Raw genomic sequence first — 22,765 nt, forward strand, 5'->3', positions numbered from 1 at the left:
GGTGGGTGTCTAGGCCGCAGGCATGGTGGGTATCCAGGGTCATCATGATGGGTGTCCAGGGTCATCATAGTGGGCGTCCAGGGTCATCATAGTGAGTGTCCAGAGCCATCATAGCGTCCAGGGTCATCATGGTGGGTGTCCAGAGCCATCATGGTAGGTGTCTATGCTGCAGGCATGGTGGGTATCCAGGCTTATCATGGTGGGTGTCCAGGGTCATCATGGGGGTGTCCAAGCTGCAGGCATGGTGGACACCCAGAGCACATCAGGCAAGTGTCCAGGGGCAGTTGCAGAGACTGATCAAATGGTTTGCCATCCCTTCTGATGTCTACACTTCCCAAAAGTGGAGCCTTCCATCAGGGTGGTCCTCCTGTGACATCAAACAGCTCTTTCCACAAGCCAAGCTCTGTTCAGGGCCCAAGCACATTTCCTCAGTGACAAAGAACACCATTTACGTTTCACTTATGGTTACTTTTCAAATGTCTCACTTGTGTTGTCCGCGTCGCCACGGCCGTGTGCATCTGGCGATGTCAATGGAGGAGAAATATTGCGAACATGGCACAGAGAGAGCCTGGGGTTGCACTCACACATTCTCTGGGGACTAAATTATACCCTGGATGTCTGATTAGCCCCTAAGGAGAATCCATTACCCAGTCCTCCCCTTAACACGCGTCTAAGTGATACCTTCTGGGTTATTAACTCCTACAAAGCATTTACAGGGCCAGGCATTTAAATAATGAAGGGAACAGTTACATGGCAGGAGCATGGGAACGATTTCTCTTCCACGGCATCTGACGAGTGACCATCAAAATTAAGGGTGCTCAAGCGTTGGTTAAGGGCTGGATGATTCCCCAGCGGGCAAGGCGGGTGTGAGTAGTTCAGGATGGGGCTCCTTCGCGTGGTGGACAACAGCTCTGCTGTGTGGCCTCCTGAGTCTCGTGAACCGTGCTGGGGCCGGCGCTGTCTTGGAGCCATGTCCCTCCGTAAGCACAAGGGGCTGTCCCCACACGTGCCCCTCGCTGCAGGGGAGGGAGGGACTGAGCTCTGGGCTGCCGTGGTGTCCCAGAAAAAGCCTGAGCCCCACGCTCTGTCTCTGCATTTGACCACCGCATCCCCATCAGCATGTCCCTCCGCCTTCTGGTGTCAGAAATGCAGTCGTGCGTCCCTGTGTGGAGGGATCTGAGAGGGAGCCAGTAAGGACACATGGACCAAAGCACACCATGCAGCAGAGTGTCTTTGTGGCCTCCGTGAGGAGAGCTTTTGTGTGCACCTGCCCTGAGCAAGTGTGAAAGAGCCCCTTGACTTGAAAGGCTCCCCTTGTTCTGAGGATGCCCCCTCCTCCATGGCCTGAGCCGCCCCTTAATTCCTGGCTCCCGCCTCTGTATCCAGAGCCGAGGTGGAGAGGTGGGGTGGGGCGAGGAGGTGAAGCAGGTGAGGACGGGGCACTGGCCATGCCTCCCGGGGAGATGTGGACACCTGCGTGGCAGCAAAGGCTCTGGGAGGAGAGAGGCTGCAGGATTTGCTTGGGGGCAGGGCTGGGGCGGGGATTCTTGGCCAAGTGTGAACAGCCTTGTCCTTTCCTCTTGCAGGGGCCACGTGGTCTGTTGGGGCCGAAGGGGCCCCCGGGCCCTCCTGGACCTCCGGTAAGGCCTGTCACCTCTGCACGTCTGTCTACTCTGACACTTGCCCAGGGCTAGTTGAGGTCAGCAGGGCCCTGATGCTCCCAGGCAGAAGGAGCCCTCCGGCACGTGTGGCTTCGCGGGTGGAGACACGGAGGCCAGCCGGCTGTGCGGCTCTCCCCTTCCTCACGCGGCACGTGCTGTTATTACCAGTCGCCGGGACGCCTCATGTCCTCCTTCTGGGAAGGTTCTGGGAGGAGGCAGCCCGTGGGTCTGGTGGGGCCCTGTCCCGATGCATGTATTCCCTGGGCCTGCCCCAGCCAGTGCCGGGGCCCAGCAGCTCCACTGAGCCCTGGCCGATTGAGCCTCTGGGGCTTTTTAGAATCGACCCTTGCCCCGTCCCCAGAGGGTGTGCCATCCTAAGACACGTGGCCAGGACACCAAGCCGAGTCGGATGGGATTTTCCCTGTGAGCATCGTGGACTCTTTAGCATTCTGTCTTGGTGTTTCTTTTCTTTCAATCTCATCCAGGGTGTGACGGGGATGGACGGCCAACCAGGCCCGAAAGGAAACGTGGTAAGTCTCCGGGGTCTGCCACCCACCTGTTGCCAACAAAACGGAAGGGACTCCGAGGAGGAGGGCGCAGGCCCTGAGCCCCGGCCCCGCCTGGAGCCGGCAGTGGGAGAGCTCGGGCTTGTTCCCGCCAGAGCCGGACCACGGCCGCACAGCGCGGAGGGAACTCGCCCTCTCCCCGCGCTGTGCCCTGGTGATGAGCATGCACCGTGAGCCAAGCCCACAAGAGATCGTTCTCACGGCTCTACCGCGAGACTTCAGCGCAATGTTTTGGGAATGTTCTGCCAAACAGAATACTTTCTGTTCCGTTCCTTTCGCGGGCTCCTTCCCGGCGGCTGTCTGGGTCGCTGGCAGAAACCACTGAGTGTTCCTCGCATCGGGGTCAGCGTGGAGAGCCTTGCAGGTGCCAAGGCCCGGTTCCCCCCTGCTATGGGGCTACCTGCCTCCTCCCGCCTGGGCATCGTCCTCTGACGCTGGTGTTGGGCGTGAGAGCAGACTGTTTCCCTGCCTGCCCTCCGGAGTTCCCATCAGTGCCCTTGCTTATGTTCCCTCTAGGGACCCCAGGGAGAGCCCGGCCCCCCGGGACAGCAGGGTAATCCAGGTGCCCAGGTAAGTAAGCAGCAGTGGGCAGCGGGAGATGAGGGTCTCCGCTGGGGTGTGCTAGGCCCCGTGCTGCCAGTCCCGGCCAAAGGGACCTACAGCCTGGATGTGACCTAGAGCCCAGTCATGAGGGAGAGGGTGCCGGGGAAGGTGGATGGGTGGCAGGGAGGAGTTTGGAGCCAACTTCCTTGACCTTTCCTGCCCTGCTCCACCTCTCCTAGGGTCTTCCAGGCCCCCAGGGTGCCATCGGTCCTCCAGGGGAAAAGGTGAGTGGGCTGTGCAGTGTAGGGACGCCCCCACCTGCCAGCAGGCTGTGTTTCTGCCCCCGGGAAGCTCATCCCGCCAGGGTCCAGGCCGCAGGAGTGCTGGTCACCCCCAGCCTGTGTGTGCCTCTGTCCTCCCCCAGACGCAGGGAAGCTCAGCTCACTCTGCGTGGAGCAGATGAGCTCAGGGGAAGATCGGGGATCTTCGTCTTTCATTGATCATAAATTCACCATGCGTTCATTGTCTAGCTATGTAGAGGATTGCCAGATTTAGGAAGAAAACAGGGCACTCAGTTAAATTTGAATCTTTGTTGTTTGCCTGACATCCAAATTTAACTGGGCATCTTGTTTTTGTTTTTGTTAAATCTGGCAACCCTGAGTGTATCCCGGGCACCTGCTGAGAGCTTGTGCTCAACCCCAGGTGCTTCACTTGGCTCAGAGCTGCCTCTAAGGTGTGGTCATCAGTACCTCAGATGGCCAGGCAGCACTGGGAACCCCGCCTGTCTGGACTTGGCGGGTGTGTTTTGTTCTGGTAGCAAAACCTGCAGGCCCAGGAAACAGCAGAGGGCGAGGGTCCTTGCACTCTGGATGCTTCGGTTGCTGGAATCTTCCGTGCCTCTGAGCATCCCTTTCAACAAATGTTCTTTGAGCAGAAATGTTGAGAAGTGCCCTTGGGGGCAGGTGGAGGGTGGGGTAGCCTAGGGAAGAGGAGACCCCAGGGCTCATGGGGTCTCTGGTTTGTTCCAGGGTCCCCTGGGTAAACCAGGCCTCCCAGGAATGCCCGGTGCCGACGGACCCCCGGTGAGTACCCTGCCCGCCTCACCCCTTCACACACCGCCTGGCCCCTGGGGGGTCCCTAGGGGTGGGGACCTGGCACCCAGGCCCACGGCCGCCCCCCTCGCCCCTCGTTTCCTCTCTCCCACCTCCGCAAATGAAGACCTGATTGATTGCGAGCTTGCTTGCTCAGTAATTACTGGGCTTTTGGACACACTTTTCCATAATGGGTTCCAATCAAGGGGTGGAGACTGCATGAATAGGAACATGAGTTATTTACTGGGGGCGCTGCTTCATGACCAGAGCCCAGACTGCATTTTTAACTCCAAGGAGGAGGGTGGACTGGGCTCCAAAGCTGGTCCCTGTGTCGCTGGTGTTTGAAGGGAAGGACAGCGAGTTTGCCGAGTGTATTTTTATCGATCACACACTGAGAAGGAGGGTATTCATGAGCGCGTTTGCTCTGTGTGAGCACAGCTGTGGAGCCAAATTAGATGGCGCCTAGAAATAGCGAGCCAGTGGCCCGTCCAATCCGAGGCTGGGCTGTCGGAGGGAGGGGCGGGGAGGTGACGCACGGTCGGTGTGTATGAGTGCGTGTGGATTCATCTGCACCCACTGCCCTCTCTGCAAGTCGCTGGTGGGATTTGGGGATTTGGGGTTTTTTAAGAGGATTCAGGTGATGCTGCATACACAGCCTGTTTCCACAGACAAGACTGGATGAATTACCTGTTTCAGACAGGGCGTATTTTATTGGTCTAATCAAGCCGTTAAAAACTAAGCAAGAGCTCAATATGTTGACAATTGATTGGTGACTGTTTAAGGCACAACCGTCTGCTTTCCTTTCCAAGGTGGAGCGTGGTCCGGTCCAGGGCATCGCACGTCCACCACCGCCCTGTCCTTCCCCGAGCTGGTGGCTCACCCGCCCCACCGCGCGAGAGCTGCCCTGGGCCTCCCGCGTCCTCCCGGGTCCACACGTCTGCGAGCGCGGACATAGCATGTCACTCCCCTCCTTTAACTTACATTCACACTTAATTTCCTCTTCTGATTATAAAATAACACATCTTGTTATGGAAAATTAGCAAAGTAAATGAAATGACAACAAAGTTAAAACCACCTTGACGCCAACTTCAAGGCCCAACCCGTGACAGCAGAGGGGCTGGCGTCCTTACGTGCATCTTCCCCGTGCAGCTTTTGCAGCGGCCCCAGGGGAGGGGGTGCTGGGGGTGGGGCAGGCTGCAAACCCCCACCCCCGACCTGACTGCTTCCGCCGGGGAGACCCCCGCCCCGTCCCCACACTGACACCTCCTCCAGTGTTCTTCCCACCGTGGGGCCCGTTGGCTGCATCTCTCTTCCCCCAACGAACACTCGAACCTGTAACAGGAACGCCCCGCGGACCCGGCTGAGTGTGGCCGGCCGCAGGTGCTTCACGTGGCAGACACCACGGGGGCGACTGGTGCCGCAGCCCCAGCGAGCCGGCCGGTTGTCTCCTGTGAATCCGCAGGGATAGAGACCTTGACACACTCTTGTTACTGAGGCAGCGGGCTGTTGATCATCCTTAAAGAGAGGGTTTTGTTTCTTCTTCCCTCGAGTTGGTTGGGTTTGGCTTCGGCTGCGGAAAGGAAGGTTGATTTAAAGCCCTTCAGAAGCAGGGAGTGTTTCAGGGCCGACACATGCTGGAGCGCATGGTTAAATCATCCTGGAGAGCCCACGACGGGGAAACGGGGATGTGAATTATGGTTCGAAGGAATATTACGGAGCCAGTAAAAACCAACTTTCGGCGAGTATTCAGTGACATGAGAAAAGGCACACTGCACAATATTAAATTAAAACCGCACCATGCGATGCCAATTTTGTGTTCCGGCGTGTGGAACGTGGATCAGAGGACCCGTAGCACAATTAGCCAGGGTTGCTGCAGGCGGTGAGGTTATGAGGGACCTCGTCTGTTTTGCCTCTTGCCTGATGGGCTACAGAGAACATATATTACTTTTTTAATCAGAAAAATATCAAATACATATAATTTAAGCTTTATTATTTTTCCATTATACATTATATGCTCGTTACAGAGTATTGCAAAAATGCAAACACATGGCAAAGGAGGGGAGACAGCCTGGCTTTTCCCTAGGGGAGAATCAATCTCTTATTTTGTTGTATTTCCTTTCAATATTTTTCTGTTCCGACATTTTAATAAGTGTGCTTTGTGCTTCTCCCCATGTAGTTGCTCTCATTTTATAAACACAACTTAAAATGCACCTAAAGACATTTAGCCTCCATTCAAATAATGCTAATAATTACAATAATTGCAGACGCGTGTTGGCTGTTTGCTCCGTGCTGGGCGCAGTCCTGAGAGCTTGGCAAACCTGCTCTTTCCCTTCCCTGTAGCGATGCTGTGGGGCAGACACGTGATCATCTGCACCACGTGAGCGAGGACATTACCACGTGGAGGGCGAAACTTGCCCTCCGAGGGACCCATGTGGGCTCTGCCCCCAGCGTGTGTGTCACTTGGAGCCCAGGGCTCGAGCACCCCCAGATGGCCTCCCCGTGCCCCCGGGTCCTTAACGGAAATATGCTGGAGTAAAATCCCCCCAAGAAGCCATGTGGCTGGGGGGGCAGGATCCACTGCGACCCAGTCACCCCGAATCAGGACACCTCCTCAGCACTGTTTGGGTCCAGCCCTGCCCCATGAGGCGCTGGCACCGTGAGCCTTGTTTTGGGAAGGCAGCATGGTGGACGGCGTGTCCCCCTTGGTCCAGAGCGGCAGGTGTGGTCTGTCTGGTGCCTGATTTCCCCCTAAGGCGGGCACCCCCAGACTCCCCATGCTCCAAGGCTCCCTAAGGGCACCCTGCCCTGCAGAGGAACTTCTGTAGCCCCCTGCTTGCCTGGCCCTCAGAGCAGGCTGTTTGCAACAGCGTTAAATCCGATTGTACAACTAATACAAATAAAATGGAACACCCACAAATCATTTATTCAGAGAGATGAGATTTAGGTCCCCATGATGCTGCTGTGTTCTAGAAATGGAGTCCTCGATGCTTAGGACACTCAAGCTGAAAGAGCACCTAGTCCACCCTCTCCTTTGACACATGAGGAAGTGGAGGCCCAGAGAGAGCAAGTGACTTCCTCAAGGTCACACAGTGGGTGGGGGGTAACCGGGCCTAGAATCCAACGCTGCCCTGCCAGCATCCGGCCTCTTTGCTGGAATCCTTGGGGTATTTCCAGCAGTGAAGTGTTTCTCTTTCTGCTTTTATTTCTGGGTTTGCCTCATGAACTCAAAGGCATAAAACTAGTGACCGACCTCGGTTGGAAAGTCAGAGAGCTCGCATTTCTGAGAATGGGATTGGCTGGGGCTCAGGTAGACAGGGCAGTGACCCGGGGGGCCGTGACCATGTCTGCTGGGCGTTGGCTCTGAACGCATATCGTGGGATTAGGTCGTCCCCTTCAGCCTGCACCAGCTGGGAGGCTGGGAGGCAAACAGCCCGAAGACTTAGGGACGCACTGGGACCCCAGCCGAATGACAGGATGTGGTCTATGTCCTGGCACCAGCCTGCCCCCACCCCCATGTCTCCCAGCATGAGAGAGTGGGTCCTGCCAACAGCGTGGCACCTGCCGGTCCGGAGGCCAGCATGTCCAGACCCCTGGTCCCACTTCATCCCTCCTTGTTCGGCTCAGAATCCCTGATGCGAGGGCCTGAGGCCACGGTTCCGGCTCACCTGCTCTTGGAGGTGGGCTGGGCGTCAGTGAGTCTGGTGACATCCTTGAGTGCGGATCCCGCCCGTGGGCGTCCAAGCACGTTCTCCTCCACGGCAGCTCGGGTCGTCGCTGGGCCTGCCACGGAGCCCACGTCACAGAGGGGGCAGCCGAGGGTCAGGGCTGAACGACTGGCTCGGGGCCACGCGGCTGGGAGTGACCTCCGCACTCAGCTGCCATCTGATGCCTTTGACTTCCAGCCTCTCTGGCTGAGGGTGTGGGGGAAGGAGATGGGGGGGCCCAGCTCCCCCTCCCACACGTGACAACAGCTGTGGGGGGGCGGCCACCGACTAACGCCTGCCTTCTCTCTCCTGACAGGGGCACCCCGGCAAAGAAGGCCCTCCGGGAGAGAAAGGAGGCCAGGTGGGTTCAGAGGGAATGAGCAGGGGCGGCTGGGCCCTTCCTCGGGTGTCTGTGCCCAGGGGACCCAGCCTGGGGGGGCGGGGACCTCCACTCATCTAGGTCCCCGTGACCCCTCCCCACCCTTGGTTACTGCATATGGGGTGTGGGCACTGCCATCATCTTGGCCACACAAGAGCTGAGTGGTAGTGAAGGTCCTGGGCCAGGGGCTCCAAATGACCCTTTGCCATTGTTTGTTTGGGGTCCAGGACGTGGGGGTTTAAAGGTGGGATGGAGTCTCCAGGCAGCCTGAGACCCCAGGGACTTGTCTCCTGCCCTGTTTGTGGCCAAAGTCCACTTGTAGGCCCTTCCTTCGCCCGGCGCTCCCCGGGCCCACACCTGCTCAGTGAGCTGGGACAGTTGTCTTTGGCTGTCAATGGCTTCCCCTCCCAGATGGTCAGCCCTTGTCCCCTTGTCCCAGCCAGAAGCTGTCCCATGTCATCTGAGGTGCCTCTGCTGGGAGTAGGCTTCTTTCACGGCAGCCTGGCCCTCCCAAAGCATCAGAGCCTCCTCCCCATCTCACCGCCCCACTCCTACTCCCCACCTGCTGGGCTGGGGCCGCAGTTGGATTGGTCCCTTGTGTTCTCATCATGGGACACAGCCTGTACTTCTGCTTTCCTGGGGGGCTGGGTCCCCTGGGAGCAGGTCCTGTGTATCTCCTGAGGAGCCTCTTCTGAGGGTCTGATCTGGGATATCCTCTCTGCTCAGAGCAGGGGGAGTTTGCTGGTGGAAGGGAAGCTTTCTGGCTGTGCGGGGAGCACCCAGGTGGACACAGCCATGCCTGCCCACCTGAGACAGAGCTAATGGTCTTTCCCCTTTGGTTTCAGGGTCCGCCTGGCCCCCAGGGCCCAATCGGCTATCCGGGTCCTCGAGGAGTCAAGGTGAGATTCTTGCTGCTTCACGGCTTCCTGGAGGTCAAGGTTGGGCTAGCAGGGCATGGCAGCCCTGGTCCTCCTGGGCTCGTGGGATCCTGGGACAGAGGTCCCGGGCAGGCTGGGGAGTGACCGTCGGGGGCCAGGAGGGGCTGATCCCGAGCAGGGGACGTCTCTGGCACGTCTGTGACAACCCAGCAGGACCGTGGCCGTCTGTCCATCTGTTGGGACGCTGCTCTCTTTGTCACCCAGAGCCCACTCCCTCCCAAGCCCCACAGGGACGCACACCTCAGCCGAGGTGAAGAGCCTGGCACGCAGGCTTCCAGGGCCTTTGCACGTCCGGAGAGAGAGCCCGTCCCCATGGATAACACCTAGGCAGACCGAGCGCCTCAGTGGCAGGGGGAGTTGGTGGGAGGTGTCCATTTATCCACAATTGCGTATCTGCCGCTGAAAGCCTCCTGGAACCTGGTTAAACGGGGCACAGAGCTCCGGAGCAATACCCAACGCACGGGCCCCGTCTGTTCCTCCAGAGCTAACCGTGTTTGCTTTGAGTCGTGTAATGTAATCTCCAGTCATGCCGGCTTTCTGGACACGTCGGGCACGTTTATGTGGAGAGGGAGGTGCCCCGAGGGACGTGTGCTGGGCCGGGGGGTGGGGTGGCGGTGTTCTGCTTTCTCCGAGAACAACAAGGGCGTAGCGTCGGAAAGCTCTAGGTGATTCTGGGGCTTGGAGAAAGCTAATGGAGTCTTTCCTTCAAAATGATTTTAACTTGCTGTGAAGGGAAATACATACATATGTATACACACAGCGAGCTCAGCCTGAGCCTTCAGCACCAACAGACCCATCGGTTCCTGCACCTGATCTGCATCGTTCCGGATGCGTAATGCTCCCCAGCATTCTTGTGCATCAGGAGTGTGTGGATGGCCTGTGGTGTGGAGGATGGAGAAGCCAAGACCTTAGGGCTCAGTCACGTGCTCCTAGTTAGCCTAACATCAGTGCCTCAGTCAGGACTCAGACCCAGACCTGCTTATTGTGAACCAAGGGCCCCGGGCGGGTACCCGAGGCGCCCAGCTACGTGTCCCAGGAATCGCGGGTTGCCGAGGACCCGAGCCGCCGTGGGCAGACTTCCCCAGGGCCAGGAGCCCTAGGAGGGCCTGGTTTCTCCCCGAAGCAGGCTCTTACCAGCACGCCTACTGAGTCTTACAAAGATGATTTTTTAGCAGAAATGCTGATGATGTGAGCTCCCGAATGTTTATTTTACAAATTCTTGTCGTAGAACAAAAGCGTCTACCAGCTCCATACACGGCTAATTGCATAATGCTGTGTCTGTGTGCTGAAAGGTGTTTGCTTTAAAATGTTTATGGAGGATGCTCTTATCTTGTCTATCTGATTAAAATTCATTCATGCCACGAGTGATCCAGTTAGACTTGGAAGCGGAGAGTGGGAGGAAAAGCAAAGCTGAATGCTCTTTTCATTGGAGAAATAGATTCTCCTTCCCTGGGTTTTGGAAACTGTCAGTGGAGTTCACAGCCTGAGGGGCAGCAGGCCCCCAAGGGAGGTGACGGCGCCGGGCGGAGAGGTGGCCAGCTGTCACCGGTAGGGATGGCCAGCCCTCGGTAAGGGAGGCCTGGCTCTTCTCCACCAAGTCCTGCCTTCCTTCTGGGGAAGGGCCCTTCCGTGTGCTTTCATTTCCCCGACGTTCCTGAGGGCTATCTGTGTAGGCCTGACTGTCAGCAAAGTCACATCCACTGCTCAGCGAGGCTGCAGGAGCCGGGCCGGCTGGTGAAGACCCTAAATACAAATTCTCTCGAGGCATTGGGCAAAGCCTTGTCCCTCTCTTGGCCCCTTTGTTTTCTGTCCCCCAGGACTGGCCCCCGGGGGCCACAGTGGATGCTGCTGTCCCGTGGTTCTCAGCCAACCAGGGTGGATTTGTGCCCCCCTGGGGGACATCGGGGGACATTTTTGACTGTCCCAACTTGGGGGATCCTACTGTCATCTGATGGCTAGAGGTCAGGGATGCTGCTCAAGACCCCTGCTCTGCCTGGGGCAGCCCCCGTGACGAAGTGACCCAGCCCTAAATGTCAGCAGTGCCGTGGCTCAGAGACCTGGTCTGTTTGTCCCCTGGGCCGCATTCCCCTGGCCTCGGACCTGGGTTGTGAAATGGTAGAAGTTTAGGTCCGGGAGGGGTAGGCAGGGGAAGCCCACCCCACCAGCATGGCAAGAGGGAGGAAGCTGCTGCCACAGCCCTCAGGGCATCAGGTTTCGGGGTAACCGTGCACCCCCTGCCCTGAGATGTCTGGCTGCCTGGGGCCGATAGAGCAGGGGTGCGTCTGGGTGGCAGATGGCCCCAGGGAAGGCCACGCCCCCCAGGCCAGTCCGAGCTCCGCGTCCGGCTCCAGCTTTGCTTAGGGCCCCCTCCTCAGTCCCTGCGAAGAGGCGCAAACCGCACAGTCTGTGTGAAGTTCTTGCCACAAGAGGGCTGCTGGCCACCCGAGGGACCTGGGAGGTGGCCCGGCTGCCCTGGCGGCAGCCTCAGCTGGAACCAGACGGGGGGCCTGGCCTCTCTCTGGGGTCCTGCGGGCAGCAGGCCTCTGGAGTTGGCGGTCAGTTCTGCTCCCTGCTCGGAGGGCGCAGGTGGAGGCCACCTAACTCCATTCCACGGATGGCTTTACCTGGACTGGGGACGGCGCTGGCACAGGGGGTGGGGGGGTGTCAGAGGGAAGAGGACATGTCCTCCCTCCTTACAGTTCTTGTTTGGCACAGAGGTGAGGTACGTCCTGAGCTGATTATTGTCAGCAGTGCTGTTATTATTATTAATTGGTAATTAGCATGATTATACCTATGATCATGTATTAATAGTACAGAGTGACAGTAGCGCATTACTATTGGTAATTGAGCAGACACTGTGCTGGGGCACGTCCTGGGGGCTTGTCTGACATTCCCCTCCCACCAGCAGTAACAGGGTAATGCTTGTCTTCACCCCCACTTTCCAAATGAGGAAACTGAGACACCAGGCACCTGGGACGTGTCAGAGGCCACCGAGCCGGGGCCGGGACCTGATTCCAGAGCACATGCCGAGGCCTCGCGTCCCACCTGCTCCCCAGACCTCAGAGAGGCAGATGTTTCTGGAAGAGGGTGGGATGTCAGTGGAGGCCATCTGGGAATCACTGGCGCAGGGGGCCTTGCGTGGGTGCGAGGACGGGAGGTGCCTCTGGGAGCCCACGGAGCCCTTCCTTTGAGACTGGGAGCACGAAGGAGCTTGCCTGGGTTGGGGCGGCTGAGCCCTCACCCTCCTTGGTACTGGGGACGTAGACCCTTTCTTTTCGAGAGCTCCAGAGAGGCTCTGACTCACTCCCTTCCCTTTGTGTTTGCACAGGGGGCAGATGGCATCCGTGGTCTGAAGGGCACCAAGGGCGAGAAGGTGAGTGCCCCTTCCTTCCTGCCGTGGCCGCCTGGCGCACGCAGCCCAGAGCGGGGTTCGGGCGGGTGGCTCCGTGACAGCGCCGGACGCAGCTGAGGCTGCTGTGGCCTCTGCGCGGGAGGGACTGGACGCACCCTGAGGGCCAGACTGTTTGCAAAAGGAAAACCCAGTCGAAGAGGACAGGCTGTGGGTGTCCCTCCTGGCGGGGCTGAGGGGCTGGGGCTTTGCACCCCTGCCCAAGGCCATGGCTCTGGCCCAGCACACAGCCCGCCCCTCACCTGCAGAGGCCATGGATGCCCCACGCCCCACTCCTGCCTCACAGGGGGAGGGGCAGCCCCTCGTGCTGCAGTGGAGCCGGGAGCGGAGGGAAAGCAGTGCCCCCATGGCCTCCGGCTGCTCCAGGCATGGGTCCTCCCCTGCAGCACCTGCCAGTCCTGAGGTGGCTCATCACATGGCTGCCCTGGACGGGGATGGCAGGGAAGCCAGACCCTCCATGCTGTGCGTTTGCTCAGCCGGCTGCCTGGTGGAAGGCGCAGATGCAGATGGGCTGCCTCAGTTCCCTCTGGGGAGCAGCCAGGGCAAGGCAGACCTCTGAGCCCTCATTCTGGGGCATCTGAAGTGTGGGGACGGAGGGCCGGTGGGTCAGGGCCACGCACTCTCCCTGCAGGGCAGACCATGTCCCCTCCAGCAGGTCCCATCTCCCCAAATTCCTATGTCCTGTTGGAGGGGCTGCTCAGAGCCCCCGGAGCGCCACGTTTGTCTTGTCACTTTTATCCTTTAGCTAGAGACAGGGCTGCTTGAGAGAATGTGGGTTGGGTGGCATGGGGCAGGCCTCTTCTCCCAGAGGGTCCCTGCGCTGTCCCTGAGTCAGTTCTGGGGTGGGAAGGGGGTGAGGAACCACCTTCCGGAATCGTGGCACCCTTTGAGCTGCTGCAGATGAGTCCCTGGCACTTAACCGAGTCACGGCGGCCTGGGGAGGGACGAGTTCTCGCCCCGTCCCAGAAAGCTGCCTCCCTCTGGGTATGAGCCCCTGGCCGGCCTGGGTGTTGAGGACCAGGCCCTGGATGGGCGAATGAGATCAGGATGCAGGGCCTGGACCCTGGGAGAGAAGGGCGAGCCAGGTGGCCCTGGGCAAACCACCTGAGGGTCTCTGAGGGTGTCTCCGTGGGGACTCGAGTGGACAGCAGGCCACTGACATGTGTGAATCCCCAAATTCACAACTAGCAGGAACGTGTCCCACTGGCCCAGAAAACGCAGGACTGTGTCACTGAGGCCTGGGCCCACGGCAGGACTGCCCGAGCCCGAGGCCCTTCCCTCCCCTACAGCTCTCACGGGTCCTGGCTTCTGTGGGGCCTCTTCCCTGCAGCCCCCCTCCGGTGCTCGCTGGTCAGCAGTTACTGGGCCCCGGCGATGCCCGGACTGGACGCAGCTGTGGGCGCAGGGGCCAGCTATGCCCAGCTGCACAGGGGGCGCTGGGCCGCGGATCGTGAGCTTGGCCCCACGACCGCGGAGGGTTAGCGGGACACCCTTCACGAGGAATGGCTCGTGCACTCAGAAGCCCCCCACCCGGTGCGTCCTGTGCTTGCTGGGGGCCCTGTGCTGAGTGTTGGGGACAGGCCATTTGGGAAGTGGGCTCTTTCATGCAGCCCAGGCATTGTCTTGTTCCTTGTCAGGGTGAAGATGGTTTTCCTGGGTTTAAAGGAGACATGGGCATCAAGGGTGATCGGGTGAGTGTTTTGGGGGTGTCAGGGGGCAGGGGGTGGTGTCGGGGCCATGGGGAGGGGCCAGGGATGGGGCTGGGGTTTTTGGGGCCACAGGACAGCTTCTCCTTAGGTGAAGCCTCTGTGGGGGGCTCCTGGCCCTCAGGCGGGGACAGCTGGGGGCCCAGAGGCCTGGCTCTGTGTGTGCCCCCCCTCACTGGCCCCTCATTTCTGGTTCAGAGCCCTGGCGGCTCTCTTCTGGTATTAACCCCCTGTTACTGGGGTCACCTGTGGTCACCTGGCCCCTGTGCCCTATGTCCTCACCCTGCACAGTGGCTCGGTGGAGACTTGTCATGTTTCGGCCGACACTCTAGACAGCACAGCAGTTCCTTTGTCTCAGAAGGGTGGGGGTGTGGTGGGGGGCAGAGGGGAAGGGGCTACAGACATGCCCTCTGACCAGGGAGGGCCGGGGTCCCTGCCCACCCCCACACAGCATCTCGGTCCGCCAAGCATTCTTGCGTGTTTTTAGGACCCCGAGCAGCTCCTGTGTTCTGTAACCTCATCCTGGGCTAGCAGAAGCTGCAACAAACCCATTCTTTTTAATGAATAATTCACCTCCACTCCAGAGGAAGCCAGTCGGTGCTGGGGGAGGAGGGGGCTTGCTCACATGGCAGGCGCCCAGCAGAAAGCCACCGGCTGCGTTTTCATCTAAATGAGGAGAGGGTGATGCAGATGACGCGGGAGGAAGTGTCCGGGGAGCGGGCGGCTGCCACACTGCGGTGCGGGCACTTTGAAGGTTCCCTCCCAGCTTCAGAGTGAGCCCAAGCCTGGGCAGCAGGGAGCCAGGTGCCTGGGCCGCCCGGTGGGCACGGCCACGGCGGCAGCCGGCCACACACCTGGACGACGGCTGTCAGCAGACACAGGGCTGTCACGCGGTTGCCGAAATTATTCCCTGACAAGCCGGGACTGCAGGTGCCTCTTCAGAACACACCAGGGCGTGAGAGTCCCACACGCTTGGCGCGGTGTCCCAACCTCCAAAGGCAGAAGCAATCTTGGTTTCTATCAAAGGAGGAGGAATAAAAGAGAAAGATGCGTTTCACAGTTATGTCCCAGTTATGTTCCTGCTAAACACAGCCGTTCTAGAACTTTCTCCATGGTGACAGGACTCCGACTCCCCACATCGGAGGGGCCTCTCTGTTTGGCTGGTCAAAGTGCTTTTTATTCTGTCTCTAATGATGCAGTAGCCCGCATTTGGGGCCCATATTACGAGGATGCATTTTCAAAAGAGATTGCACTAAAGACGTTCGGCAGGCACATGCCAGGCTCCGAGAGTGGGCCCGCTGTTGGAATTAGGTGAGGGAGGGACTGGGAGCCGGGACCCCTCCTCAGCCAGGGAGCTGGAGTCATTGGTCTTAATTTCCCCCCGAGAGAAATTTCCACCCGGCACTGGGCATTTTCTACGTGCTCAGTAAATGTGTGAAGGACTCTTTTGTTGATGGAGAAAAACACTTGTTAGGAACTGAGGGACCTGGGCCTGCAGACACACTGGACCTTACAAATAGGGGAGCTATTGGTCTTCATCCGTGCGGTGCACATTTTTGTTGTGGGTGGTACAGCTGTCCCACGGCTGCTCCTGGGAGCCAGCGATCAGAGGGAGACTCAGCACTGGGCAAAGAGCCAGGGTGGGCGCTCAGCCGGGGTGCTGCTATTGACCTCAGCAAGCCCCCAGACCCTCGTGCTTGTCTGGGCCCAGGCCTCCCCATCCATACCGTGGGCAAGTTGGGTGGGGCAGTATTGGGACCCTGTCATCTCTGGGACATGTGCCATGGTCTTCTGTGTGCCAGCCATGCCCAGACAGCTGCCCAGCCAGGGGCTGTGGTCTGTCCCTCTGCCTCCTGGGCCTTCAAGGGAAAAAGCAGGCCCCTGCACATTGCTATTCTGCTGTATTTGGGGAAGTAGTGATTCAGAGCTCCCGTGTTAACCGGTTATCTCACCCGGGAGGGGCTCGTTTGGAGAAGGGAACTGGGAAGCAGAAGCATGTGGCGTTGAGAAGAGAGCCACCCACCTCTGTGCAGAGGGACGGCGTGGCCGTTCAGCAGAGCCCTGTAGCTTGCTCTGGTCTTGTCCGACCCAAACACCTTCCATCTGCTTGAGCCGCCTGCTGGGCTGAGCGGGCTGAGCGGCTCCTACAGCCTGGTCTTACACGGGACCTGGACTCTCAGACCCAGAAGGGCCGTGGGAGTCGTGTGGTGGGGGATGAGACTGGGGGTTCTCCCTCACCTTCTCTTTTCTGACTTGCAGGGGGAAATCGGCCCCCCTGGTCCTAGAGGAGAGGATGGCCCCGAAGGCCCGAAGGGTCGCGGAGGTCCGAATGGCGACCCTGGTCCTCTGGGACCCCCTGGGGAGAAGGTATGTGACTTGGGATGCTCCCCCCATCCCCCGGGGACAGACCCTCCTGATGGCCTTGGCTGTCCAGCCTGTAACTCCGCCAGGCTGAGGTCCCCAGATGGGGATGGGCGTGATCTAACCAACCTCCCTAAGGGATTTATCTGTTGACAGGTCGATCCTTTTCTCGTCCCGAGCTGGGTCTTTCTGAGCACTTTGCCAGCATCCTGGGAGAGCTCCTTCCTCCAGAGGTTCCCAGAGCTTGGGTTGTGAGCCCCAGCAACCCCGGCTTCGTCTTTCATGTGGGGACTCCTGCAGCTGTCCTTACTGCTGCCCTTCGGGGCTGCCCCACCCTCCCCCTCGGCCCTGGCACAGGAGTGGGCTCTCAGAGTGCCCCAGACATCCGCCCTGTCTTGCCCCAAGGCTAGGACTCTTTTTTTTTTTTTTTAAAGATTTTATTTATTTGTTTGAGAGAGAGAGAATGAGAGACAGAGAGCACGAGAGGGAAGAGGGCAGAGGGAGAAGCAGACCCCCAGCTGACCAGGGAGCCCGATGCGGAACTCGATCCCGGGACTCCAGGATCATGACCCGAGCCGAAGGCAGTCGCTTAACCAACTGAGCCACCCAGGCGCCCGGGCACCAAGTTCTTGATTTAACTTTTTTTTTTTTTAAAGATTTTATTTATTTATTTGAGAGAGAGAATAAGAGAGAGAGAGCAGGAGAGGGGGGAGGGTCAGAGGGAGAAGCAGACTCCCTGCCGAGCAGGGAGCCCGATGCGGGACTCGATCCCGGGACTCCAGGATCATGACCTGAGCCGAAGGCAGTCGCTTAACCAACTGAGCCACCCAGGCGCCCGGGGCTAGGACTCTTTTATAAAAGGGTTAAACAGAATCTCAAAGATAAAGGGTTCCTTTTATGGAAGATTGGCCTCCAGTTGCTTTTGCTTTAGCCATGGTGTCTTCTCTACTTCTGGGGAATTTGCTTTTAGTTAGGGCAGGATTTTCGGGAGACACCCTCCCAGGGGGCAGGCAGGGGTCTCTCCAAGTCCTTCGGTCTTTGGAAACCGCATCCTGCTCCGGCCCCTGCTGACACATGTCGGCTGTCCCCGCTCAGAGAGAATGGATCGAGCAATACGGTGCTGGCCAGATAACGCAGCTCCTTCTTTCTCCCCAGGGAAAACTCGGGGTGCCAGGATTGCCGGGTTACCCAGGAAGACAAGGGCCCAAGGTAATCTATGAGCATGTCAGGTGTTCTCAGCGCTCCTGCTTGCCCTGCCCCCTCTCGCCTGGTCACGGTTCTTGGGGAGGCTACTGTGTCCCCCCCCCATCAAGTCCTGCCCTGTCCACAGCCTTCTGCGTTAGTCTGGCCGAGTTGGAAGGAGGGGCTGGGACCGTTAGTTGAGCCTTTCAGAGAATGGGGCAAAGGCAGCCGGAGCTGAGGGCTGCACGCGGGGTCCCCAGCGCCTGCGCCCGCTGCCTTCTCTACACCGAGCGCCCTGCAGCCTCGCTCACCTCTGCTTCACCCTGGAGATTGGAAGGTTATTTGCTTGTAACTGAGCGTCAAAGAGAGACGAAACCTTCCTCATATGAAAATCATGTTCTGCTTTAAGTGAAACAGCTCCTCGAGGCTTTGGAAATCATTTAAAACATTGTTTTTTTTCAAATCTCAGCTTTTATTATTCATGGTTCTTCCTTAAAAAATAACCAGCCGCCTGCACTGGAGACATAATTAGTGGTGGAGGAGAGCCCGTCTCCCCAGGTTTGCATCTGTGTTGTCCTGCTTCCCGGGCTTCAGCGCCTCTCCAGACTTCCAGGCTCAGTCTCATTAAGGGGAAGGGCCCTGGGGGCTGGCTGCCCTGCTGGGTATCCCATTCTGGCTCAGGAAAGAGCAGTCGTTCCGTGGAAGGAGCCGCACCTCATCTGCAGGGAGGCAGTTTGCTGTGAAGCAGGAATTTGTTTAGTGTCCGACAGTGGCACGCTGGACGTGGCTGTCATGTGGTGCCCACCGCGTCTTGGAGGAAGAGGGGCTGATGGACAGATTTTCTCTCCTGAAGTACATGTCCCTTGGGGGGCAGAGTCGAGAGGAGTTTGGGGGTGTGTGGATCAAGTTCAGGCAGTGTCCTTGGAAGGCAAGGGTAGAACTTAGAAGCCTCCTGGCTGGTTTGGAAGTCCTTGGGAGTGACTGGATGCAGCCACTGAGCTCTGTGGGACCTGCAGCCAGGTATCTGTGACAGTCTCCGGCCCGGATTGGCAGGCGGGCGTAGGGGTCGGTGGGCCATGCTCAGCTCCTGTGAAAAGTGCAAGGTTTGGACATTTGTGAGCTTTTCCTGGTCTAAGCACACATTCGGGTCAGGATTTTGAGCCATGTGGAGAGTAGGGGCCCACTGAAGATAGTCACCACCTCCCGTGTATGTGAGGGGTGGGGGGGCACCTTCATGTCATGGGAAGCTCACCCGGTAGGTGTCTGGATATTCGCCACATCAAAGTCCTGAGTTCATCTTTTGTCTACATGCCCCTTGTAGGTCTCTAGAAAGAAATAGCTGTTAGTTGCTACAGCCAGTGCATAAATTTGCATTGATTCCTGACTTTATAAGCTGCCATGCTTTATTTAGAGGTGCTCTGGGAAGATGACAAAACATGACAACAAGGCACAGTAAACAAAATATCATAAACGTGAGATTCACACGTCATCTCCAGTTCATCTCAGGAGTCTGTGCGCCCTGTTCTTCCCAAATACCAGTGTTTTGAAGACCTGGGTGTAGAGAAAGGGAGAAAGGAGAAGCATGGTTAAGACAGCTTTGGTTTTTAGATTTGGACTCTAATGATGCTCAGGAAATATTTATTGAGATGCTCAGGAAATATTTATTGAGTGGGCGGGTGATGGATGGATGATGGGTGGATGGATGAGTGGATGGGTGGATGGATGGATGAATAGGTGGATGGATGGGTGGGTGGGTGGGTGGATGGATGGATGGATGGGTGGATGGGTGGATGGGTGGATGGGTGGGTGGATGGATGAATGGGTGGATGGATGGATGGATGGATGGGTGGATGGATGGATGGATGGATGAATAGGTGGATGGATGGGTGGGTGGGTGAATGGATGGATGGATGGATAGATGAGTGGATGAGTAGGTGAGTGGTGGATGGATGGTTGGATGGACGAGTGAATGGATGGATGGATGGATGGATGAGTGGATGGGTGAATGAATGGATGGAAGGATGGATGGATGAATGGATAGATGGATAGATGGATAGATGGGTGTGTGGATGGATGGGTGGGTTGGAGGTGGGTAGAGTTTGTGTTGGGGCTGTTCAGCCTGGCACATGCAGCCTGGCTCATCCTCTGGCCCAGCTCTCATGCTTCGTCATTAATTACCTCTCTTTCAGGGTTCTATTGGATTTCCTGGCTTTCCTGGTGCCAACGGCGAGAAGGGTGGCAGGGTAAGGCTAGCCTGACCTCTGATCCGGTGGCTTGTTCTGCTGCCTTGGTATTTAATGGGTATATTTTCTAGTACGTCTTGTTTATTTTTACCCACTTTGCTGCCAGAACTGCTTTCCAGACAGCTGACCTTAAGCTCGTGGCCTTCGGCTCCAAGCCCCGGAGGCTCTTCCCGCACATGGGGCTGGGTGGTGGTGGGGTAGGAAGGGCAGCAGGAGAGGAAAGCGTGTGGGGGGAATAGAGCTTTCTAATAAACACTCCAACCCTCCTCCAGTCATTAGTGAAACCCGGATTCTTCCCTTTCCACCCAAGTGATTTTTCCTCCAGGCTAAGTTTAAAAGGAAGGGAAGGAGAAAAAGGAATTTCCTCCTTCTTTGTATGTCACCCACTGGGCTGATCCAAATTCAGGAAGCTCCTCCCCCTCGTTACTCCCCAGCTGCCGTAGTCACAGGGCAGCTACCCAGTGCCGTGCGCCGTGGTCCCCTCTGTCGTCAGCGTGAACTTCGGCGTTCTGAGGGGCTGGCGGGGGGAAGCCATGCCCCCCCCCACCCCCCTGCACCATCCTGACTCCCTGCTGGCCCAGGCCTTCCCGCAGGGAGCTTGCATGATGCAGCCTGATTGCTGCCCTCGGGACACAGGATCCACAGGCGTGTGGGGACAGAGGGGCCGGTCGGTGAGATGTGTGTGGACAACGCCTTGGGGGGAAACCCCAGGCCTCAGAAGGACTGCAGCTTTTGCATGTCCTGGGACAGCCCCCCACCCCCACACTGGAGCTCCTGGTGCAGGTGGAGGCCTGCACCTCCTCGGAGCACCTCTCCAAACTGTCCCACTGTGTTTGAGCGGAGACAGTGAGCTCTCCTGAAAACAGAGAGAGACGTCAAGGCAGCTGAACCCGTGTAAACAAACGTGTCTGCCCGATTCACAAGAAAAGGGAACAAGGGACCGCTCTCGGTGCAAGCCCAGCGCGAACACAGGGGCACTGTTGTCATCTGGGTCTGGGTCTGGATCTGTCTCTCTGCTGTGTATCGGCACGTAGATCCTGTCTGTGTCTGGATCTACATCTGCGTGTGTCTCTCTCTCTGTGGCTCTTCCCTGTCTGTCTGTCCGTGTATCCCTCATCTACCCACCTCCCTACCTGTCTGTCTGTCTATCTGCTTCTTCTAGGGAGAGTCTGACAGATGTCTTTGGGGAAGGCTGTCCTCTGGAATACTCACAGAGGGCACTAGGAAGCGTGGGGTGACAAGGGGATGGTTCCTGTGCTGGAGGAGGCCTCATGACCTTTGACACCACCCTGCAGTGAGACTCTCCAAGGGGGTCATGACATTCAGCATTCGGTCTTGTGATTTGACCACAACCCCTGCCCATGGAGGAGTCTACCTGGCAGGGCCAGGGATAAAGGCCCTGTGGGGCTGGGTCATGTGGAGCTGTGGAGGCCCGGCCGGCGACCTGGGGCTGCACTCTGGTCCAAGCCCCACTGCCCTCTCCCTGCCCTTCGAGCTGCTCAGCCTCCCACCCCTGAGCTTAGAAGGCCGGATGGATGCCAGGGTCCCCTCCCCCCGCCCCGAGCCCCCATGGGCCACTGTCCTCATGCGTCAGTGCCATGGTTCTCCGGGGACATAGAAGAAACTGAGGTGTTTGGAGAGCAGGGCAGTGTGGGGCCAGGGGCTTGCTCTGGTGAGCTCGTGGTTCCCAGGCCCTGAAGCATGGACGCCCCGAGGAAACCATCTACGCTGGGAATTTCCAGGGATTTTGCAGCTTGCGTGTGGTGATATCTGTATTCGGTGGCCACCGCGGTGGGGGCGGGCCCGGATGACAAAGATGTGAACTTTGACAAAAGGGAATGGCTCGGGCCACGGCCAAACCGGACCGGCCAGCACGTCCACTCATCGTGGGAGAGAAATAGTCCCTGTGCCCCTCCTGGGGGCTGGGGACACAGGGGCAAGTAGAGGACATGGCATCTGGAGGAACACGGCCGAATCTGTCCCTGGGAAGCGTCTGAGACGGCACTGTGCACAAGCGAACCAGCGTCCTGCGCGGTTTTATATGCACGTCCTGGCAGAGACCCACACCGTTCGCTGCTCGGCTCATGGGCTCCCCACGCCCTAGTCCCCACAGGCGGCGGAGGACCCATGTTCCTGCAGGGAGAGGAGACCTGATTACGCACGTCCATGGGGCGCCTCCTCCAGAGAGAGATGTCTGTATTCTGGAACTTTCCCCAGGGAAGGAAGGAGGCATTGTCTTCCAGGGGCAGTGACCTTCCCTGTGCCCTTGTGGTTTTCAACCCTCCAGGGGCTGTGGCAGTCCGGCTGGTCACTGCCCCTTCTAAACCAACTTGTGGGGTTGTTCTTGGTATCCTGTCACTGTGTCCATCCATCCATCTGTTCAAACAGCAATCATGGAGCACCTCCTCTGCCCCCGTGTCCCAGGTCCTCTTGGAACCCTGAGGATACAGCAGGAGAAGCCCAGGTCCCTGACCTTGTGGACCTTGCCTTCTAGAGGTGGGGGCAGTGGGCAAATCTGTAAGTAAAGTGGATGGCGTGGCAGATGGCAGTGTGTGCTAGGAGCAAAACAGAGCAGGATGGGCAGGGAGGGGTCACTGAGGAGGTAGGCAGGGGTTAGGGACAGACAGATGCCCGAGAGGAGCAGGCCTGAGTGGGGGGCAGAGCGGGGCTCAGGGCCAGGGGCTGTCCCAGGGACGAGAGGATGGTGAGCAGGTGGAGGAGATGAGAAGGGGTGGTATCCCCGGGATTCAAAGCCACCCCGTGGAGCACGGTGCGATGCGATCTTGCCGCTTGACTGACGATCTTGCCACTTGACTGATGGCGCTGGCTGCTTTTAAAACGTCCTCCCTGAGAGTCCCAGATGGAAATCATTGAGATTCGGACGAGAGCCGTGGGGAAGGTGGTGAGAAGCAGAAGTTCCTGGTGCTGGTGGTGGAGCCTATTCCTCCCCGATCCTGAGCCATCTGCTGACCAGGAGGGCGG

The 22,765-nt window shown here is 58.3% G+C and overlaps 1 protein-coding gene across 1 annotated transcript in view; it reads left to right on the top strand.

Annotated features, from left to right (window-relative positions):
• The window catches only part of COL5A1 (collagen type V alpha 1 chain), a 79,630-nt gene that overhangs the window by 18,162 nt on the left and 38,703 nt on the right, over positions 1 to 22,765 (top strand). The window contains exons 12-23 of the mRNA XM_044920661.1: positions 1,587 to 1,640; positions 2,147 to 2,191; positions 2,744 to 2,797; positions 3,010 to 3,054; positions 3,799 to 3,852; positions 7,882 to 7,926; positions 8,790 to 8,843; positions 12,211 to 12,255; positions 13,929 to 13,982; positions 16,257 to 16,364; positions 17,514 to 17,567; positions 19,730 to 19,783. Coding sequence (XP_044776596.1) covers positions 1,587 to 1,640; positions 2,147 to 2,191; positions 2,744 to 2,797; positions 3,010 to 3,054; positions 3,799 to 3,852; positions 7,882 to 7,926; positions 8,790 to 8,843; positions 12,211 to 12,255; positions 13,929 to 13,982; positions 16,257 to 16,364; positions 17,514 to 17,567; positions 19,730 to 19,783 — 666 coding nt within the window. The remainder of the gene's footprint in view (positions 1 to 1,586; positions 1,641 to 2,146; positions 2,192 to 2,743; positions 2,798 to 3,009; positions 3,055 to 3,798; positions 3,853 to 7,881; positions 7,927 to 8,789; positions 8,844 to 12,210; positions 12,256 to 13,928; positions 13,983 to 16,256; positions 16,365 to 17,513; positions 17,568 to 19,729; positions 19,784 to 22,765) is intronic.

Source organism: Neomonachus schauinslandi, chromosome 13 (assembly GCF_002201575.2).
Source record: "Neomonachus schauinslandi chromosome 13, ASM220157v2, whole genome shotgun sequence".
NCBI lineage: Eukaryota > Metazoa > Chordata > Mammalia > Carnivora > Phocidae > Neomonachus > Neomonachus schauinslandi.